This window comes from Nannospalax galili, unplaced genomic scaffold (assembly GCF_000622305.1).
Source record: "Nannospalax galili isolate Female #2095 unplaced genomic scaffold, S.galili_v1.0 scaffold530, whole genome shotgun sequence".
In the NCBI taxonomy this organism is placed as follows: domain Eukaryota; kingdom Metazoa; phylum Chordata; class Mammalia; order Rodentia; family Spalacidae; genus Nannospalax; species Nannospalax galili.
The window spans coordinates 1,513,226-1,520,193 of NW_008328331.1; the positions used below are offsets into that span (position 1 = coordinate 1,513,226).

At 47.3% G+C, this 6,968-nt stretch overlaps 1 protein-coding gene across 1 annotated transcript in view; it reads left to right on the forward strand.

Moving 5' to 3' along the window:
• Epn2 (epsin 2) overlaps positions 1–6,968 on the forward strand; it is an 80,330-nt gene extending 73,362 nt beyond the window's left edge. The window contains exons 11-12 of the mRNA XM_008826410.3: positions 2,325–2,540; positions 4,496–6,968. Of these exons, the coding sequence (XP_008824632.1) occupies positions 2,325–2,540; positions 4,496–4,791 (512 nt within the window). The 3' untranslated portion in view covers positions 4,792–6,968. The remainder of the gene's footprint in view (positions 1–2,324; positions 2,541–4,495) is intronic.

Consider the following 6,968-nt stretch of genomic DNA (forward strand, 5'->3'; position numbering starts at 1 on the left):
AAGAAAGTGGAGTGGGGGCCTGGGGAGATGGCTCAGAGGTTAAGAACACTCGCTGTTCTTCTAGAGGACCCAGGTTCAATTCCCAGCACCCACATGGCAGCTAACAACCATCTGTAACTCTAGTTCCAGGGGATCCAGTGCCCTCTTTTGGCCTCTGTAGGCTTTCCAAGACATGGGTATACTTACACACATGAAGGCAGTATCCCCAGGAGACTAGCTACATCTTCAAGAAGCTACTACTTTTCAGTCTTTTGCTACATTAAGAAAGTGGAGTGAGGGGCTGGAGAGATGGCTCAGAGGTTAAGTGTACTTATACACATGAAGGCAATACCCTCATACACATAAAATAAAAACAATAAAAAAGAAAGCGGAGCAGTGCACACCTTTGCACGCCTTTAATCCCAGCACTCCAGAGGCAGAGGCAGGCCTGGTCTACAGAGCAAATTCTAGGCCAGCTAAGGCAACAGGGAGACCCTGCCTCAAAATAAACAAAAACAAAACAACCAAACAAAAAAACAATTAGGACCCACAAGTCTCTGTAGTCAACCTAACCTATCCTGTGCTGTCCCCACCCCCTCATGGCCTATGTGAGGAGCTTGGCCCTGAGAATGGGGATTATCTGATGTCTTTTCTGAACATTGAGCAATTGCTTTTTTTGTTGTTGTTGTTCTTTTTGGAAAAGGGTCTTCCTGTAGTCCAGCTGACCTGTAACTCACTATGTAGAGACCAGGCTGGCCTTGAACTCACAGAGATCCACCAGCCTCTGCCCCCCGAGTGCTGGGATTAAAGGTGTACGCCACCATGCCCGATGCAATTTTTTATTTAAAAAAATTATTTTTATGTGTATGAATGTATTGCCTGTAGGCATGTGCATGCACCCATGTTGTGCACTACCCATGGGGGTCAGAAGAGATCATTGGATCTCCTGGAACTGCAGTTATGGACAGTTGTTAGCCACATGTGGGTGCAGGGATTCGAACCTGGGTCCTCTGCAAGAGCAGTCAGTGTTCTTAACCATTGAGCCATCATCTCTCCAGCCCCAATCTTATTTTACCCAAATCATTAGTCAGGTTTTCTTCTCATCCTGATTATGGAGTAACAGAGTACAACTCTTCTCATGACTTTAAAAATTAGTTAGAAGGCAGTTGGTGGTAGCTCCATACATCTTTCTGTGACTTAGCAATAATATATTTCATCTGCAGTTTGAGGGAGGACATTTTAAGTTGATTTCAAGTTTAAAGTAAATAATGATGTGCTGAACATCTTTGTGCTTAAATCCTGGTTCACACTGTATGTTATTTCCTTAGACTAGATGCCTAGAAGTGGGTTCTGCTGGCGTCCATGGCCATGATGCATAGCCAGGCAGCCATATGCCTGTGGCCAGTCCCAGCACACATGCTGGCTGAATTTTAAAATAGTTGACTTGTTTTTTACTATCAAGAAATTGATTTTCTTTGTAGAAAATCTAGAAAGTAAAAATGTAAAATGAATATAAGCCATTGTAAATTATCTGTGCTTTGCTACTTACCCCAAATAACATCTCAGTACTTTTAGAGGATCGTGCTCTGCATACTGTTGTGAATCTGACTCTTTCACTTACTCTTTTTTATTACATGTATTTATTTTTGTGTGTGTGTGTGTATGTGTATGTGTGTGTGCGTGCACATGCTTGCTACAGTGTGCACATGGAGGTCAGAGGACAACTCATAGGAGTCAGTTCTCTCCACCCTGGGTTTTGGGGCTTGAATTCTGGTTGTCAAGCTTGGTGGCAAGTGCATTTACTCACCAAGCCATCTCACTAGTCCTCCACTTACTATTTTGATACCATTTTCTTTGTTCATATTTATTATTATTATTTTAAAAAATATTTTGTATATTTTATATGTATGAATAAGTATATAAGTGCACCTGTGTTGTCAATGCTCTTAGAGGTCAGAAGAGGGCACCAGATTGCCCTGGAACTAGAATTAGGTATGGTTATTAGCTGTCAGGTGGGTGCTGGGAATTGAACCCCACTCCTCTGCAAGAGTAGCCAGTGCTCTTAACCACTGAACTATGTCTCCAGCTCCTTTGTTTATTTTTATGTATTATTCTAACCCTGCATTTTGGTGTTTGGATATATGGAAGCATAGTTTCTTTAACCCTTCATGACTAATTCTATGTCCTCATTCAGGGCTGCAGTAAAGGACAGGTAGGGAATACTAGGTCTTGTGCACAGAGCACTGGTCCTAGGAGCTACAATGTCGAGATTGGCTGTAACCATAGGCACAGTCTCAGGCCCTTGTCTCAGCCCTCATTATGTTGTCTGCATCCTTGCCTTGCAGCTGAGTCAGGGACCTCTCTACCATCCCAGGACAGTGGAACCACAAGCCCTGACCCCTTCGATTCTCAGCCCCTGACTTCTGCCTCAAGCAAACCCAGCAGTGCTCGGAAAACACCTGAATCCTTCTTGGGCCCCAATGCAGCCCTGGTGAACCTGGATTCACTGGTGACCAGGCCTGCCCCACCAGCCCAGTCCCTCAATCCCTTCCTAGCACCAGGTAGGCACGTGCTTCATTAACTGCTTTTATTGCCTGAGGTTGGCCTCTTCCCCTTTCTCTCCTCCTCTCAGGGGCTTCTGGCGTGGGACTGGGAAGAGGTAGAGCCCATGCAGTAGTGGGAGTTGTTATTTAAAAGGGGTCAGGGGAGATATCACCCTTTCCTGTTGGGGAGCATCAAGTAGAAGCTGTCTGAATGCTGCACTTGCAGGGACCCTCCTTCCCCCAACCCCCAGTGCCTGAGTACCAGTTCTGGGTCTGGTGGAGAATGGATGCTGGGGTGAGAAAGAGCCAAGGTTTGTTGTCTAGCATCTGTCCCTGTGTAGGAGAAGCAGTGCCATGGCTCTTTATCATGAGCTACCCCTGGCAACTGAAGGACCCTAGCCATAGGGCCTGGCACAGGATTCTGTACAATATACTCCAGGGATTCTGCACTGGCTATAGGATAGGCCCAATTACTTCACCCATATCTAGGGTCCTTGTGGCCTGATTCTGACCTTCTAGCCTGTCTTCTCTCTCTTCATCCCTATGTGTATCATACTCTTCAGGTACCCCAAGCTAAACAACCATCCTTGGACTTTTGAGGCCCTCTCTTTCTCTCTAGGCTATGACACTCCTTACTCACTCTGCTTTGCACATCCTCCTTCCTTCTTTCCGTATCCAGTTCAGGTGACCTTTTCCCTAGTAAGTCTTACCTCCCTTTTTCTGCACAGATTCTCTTAAGACTTAAGCTCACTAAAGGCAAAAATATATCCTTTAACAGTGTTGGCCTCTGATCTGGCACTGGGTCACAGGAGCTCAGAGGACCCTAGTCCTCTGCCTCAATAGGACCTGGCAGAAGAGTGATCTCTAGGCCTAGAGAGGCTAGGGTTGGAGGCTGTAGGAAGAAGTAGGCTCTGTGGAATTCCTAGATCTCAACCCATCCTGACGTTGTCCTAATGGTCGAGGGGGTTCATGAATCCTAGAGGAGTTGCCCCATGGGTGGAGCTGGTTACGACCTGGGCTTCTCAGACAGACTGGTACCATCCTTGCCTAAGGCTCCTGTCCCTGCTCCCAGAGGCCAGTAGTTGTCAATAGCTGCAGCACAGTAGTGGACCTTGCACATAAACCCATCATAGAGTCTGGGAGCTACGGCCAGATTGAACAGGTTTGGGAAAATATGCTAGACCTTCAGGGTCTTTCTGGGCTACACATGTGGACCTGACTTTGCCCTTCCCTGGTGAGGGGCTGCTTCTCTGCAGTGCCCATGTCCTTGGTGAACCCGGGTAACATCAGAACCCACAGTAGGCCCTGGCAGAAGTACACTCTCAAGGGTGGGTCAGAGTGTAGCAGCCTCATCTTTGTAGTGGTGACTTATGCTGCCCCTTGATGAGCATGCCACCTTGGTGAGTAGTGCCCAACAAGGATGTTGCCATGTCTCTTGGAAAGAACCACCAGCTGTTTTGACAGTGTGCTAAAGAGCCTTTTGGTTGAGGGAGGTTTAGAGAAGGTAAGACTAGACTGACTGACTTCTCAACAGAAGGCTTCTCAAGTCTTCATGGTATGTACCAGCCTGCATGGCCTCTGGTTCCTGTGCCCCTGCTCCTCCTTTCTCTGAGGCATCTGCAGTCGCAGCTGGCAGTTAGGAAGAGGGAGCAGGGCAGCTGACAGCAACCTGGGTGCCTGTCCTGCAGAGGAGACAGGGTCCCCCAAATTGGTGTGCCCTCAGTTCTGTCTTTGACTCCACAACGCCAGGACAGGTTCTACAATCCAGTCAGTCTCCTTGCTCTCAGCATTCTATAGGTGTTCTGCCAGCACCTCCTTAGACTCTGATGGTTTAGCAGGATCAGGAATACAGCCCTGCTCTAGAGCTCAGTTTGGTGATGGAATTGCCAAATGTGGAGGGGTGGGGGGCATGCCTTCCCTGAAGGGATGATACTTTCCAATGGCTTAGCTCTGCCCTCCTGCTCTCTTCCTAGGTGCTGCCACTCCAGTCTCCATCAATCCCTTCCAGGTGAACCAGCCCCAGCCACTGACGCTGAACCAGCTTCGGGGGAGTCCTGTCCTTGGGAGCAGTGCATCCTTCGGGTCTGGCCCAGGGGTGGAGCCCGTTGCTATGGCCCCCATGACCTCAGTGGCCCCACACCCAGCACTGGGGGCCAGTGGTTCCTCATTGACACCACTGGGCCCTACGGCAATGAACATGGTAGGAAGTGCGGGCATTCCCCCGTCTGCAGCTCAGGCCACTGGCACAACCAACCCTTTCCTTCTCTAGTGCCCAGCCTGAGACTTCCTGAGCAAACGCCCACAGTGCCATGCCAGAGGATGCCAAGTGGGGATTCACTCTGATTTGTGGGTAGTGGCTGAAGATGTGGCTGTGGGGGGTGTTAGAGTTTCAGGTTCTCCTTCCTGGTGAAAGGGTTGTTCTAGTCCAGACCTTTAGGCTGGAGTGGCAGGAGGGTTAGTCTCACCATCCCAGCCTGGCCCACTGCATCTTTTCCCAAGTGCTCAGCTCTGACTGTCCTCCACTGAGATTTTGAACAAGGAGGCGTGGTCAGTGTTACACTAGACCCGAGATCCTGGGATGCTGTCTAGAAGTCATATTGTGTGTGCCCTACCCTCAGCTCTAGGGACCTCCAGTTAGTCCCAGGTGTGGACAAAGTTGAAGCTCCAGCCCCACTCACACTGACTGTTGCAAAGTGGTTGTGCATATTTTATTTTCCTTTGACTCGTGTGAGTCCAAGGTAACCACCACCACTGTGGATGACTCATTAAACCCACTAGAGGAGCTTTAAGCTGATTTGAGCGTAACCCTGCCCTGTGGCTCTATGCTTGTACACGTTTGCACATACTTTGTGGAGTACAGTTTCATATTTGAGTTTGCAGAATTATCTAATAGTCTTTTTTTGGCTAATATTTTTATAACGTGGTTCTTATTTAACTGTCTAGTTTTGATAGAATTGACCAAGTCTGGCTGAATTAAGGTCTTGGCACGTATCATTTTAGTAATTCTAATTTCTCTTATTTATGGTTTTTAACTTTAAGAAAACTTTTAAAAAAAGAGATATTTGGATGATAAAAATATGCCTTATGGAAAACTAAGCAAATTCTTTATAGGAAAAAAAATACAGGAATTTGATTACACAAAAAAGATGTTTATTAAAACAAAAACTCCAACAGTAAAAACTTGTAGCCTCCAGTTGCCTGTTTCCTTTCTTCAGCTCTTTTGGTGAATTACCAAATTAATCAACTCTTCAGCCTTTTTGGCTAGGTCCTGAGAGAGGCTTTTTTCTACTAGTAAATCAACATCTTGAAAGTTAAAAGATTCTCCAGTTTTTAATCAACTAGTTCTTTTTGTAGCTGGCACACAGGGTTTGCCAGGGACTTCTAGTTACCACAGACGGGAAGTACAGCCGACTACCCTATCTCCATCATGTTCAGGTTAACAAGATTGTGTGGAAATGGGGATAGCACCATACTTTTGGGCCCATGGGTCACCAGGATGGTCCCCAGGCTGAGACAGGACCGGGTCTGACCCTGACCTGCCTGCCTGCCTGCCTGGCCGATATGAACTCAAGCTGCCAATCAAGAAGTAATAACCTCTTATTTTGGAGATGAAGAAAAAGATCTGCAAATGGGCTAGATGTCTAATAAATGTGCACTGATAACTATCTTCCCTTCCAACCACCTGCTGTCCTCACTCTACCCACCATTAAGAAAAGTATTAAATCCCAAATTACAGACCATGAAAGACTTGTTTTTCTTCCCTTTTGGGTCCTAGAAGTTTGCCCGCCTGACCTTTTTGTCTTATCTTGCAGTATGAACTTCTCACCTCCTGTTTCAAGGGCAACCAACAAACTACCTGATAGCCACTTTGGGTCCAGAGTAAACTTTGATCCTCAGCATCTGATTGGGTGACTCAGTGGTCCCTGCTTGAGGGAGGACTGCACTCAGGCCCCTCCCAAATCTGAGAGCTCACATGCTGCTCCTAAGCCCCACAAATCATGGGCTCTTCCAACTAGCTACCCCTCCTGGAACTGAAGGCTGGTGGCCTGTCTTCTGCCTGGGAGATGTAAAGGCATCATGGGAAAGGGAGATGTAAAGGCATCATGGTATAAGTCATGGCCAGACCTGCCTGCTGGGGCTTAGCGATTGTCCTGGAGTAGACAAGAGCCCTTCTGACTAAGGCCCTAGCCTGATAGCCCCCAAGCCCTCTCCTGGCACAGGCCATCTAGCACACATTGTCCCTGTTGCCCATTGCACTGATCCTGAAGCCACCAGCCACCAACATGTGTTTTGCACATGTGCCACTGTGTCCCTTGCTGATGAACACCATGGTGGAAGAAGTCACCCAGCTGTTTCTCAGTCCCAGGGCTGGTGGTTGGTTTTCAATTTGTGTTGACTGTTGATACTTATTTACTGTATAAATATAATTTATCATTTATATCATGA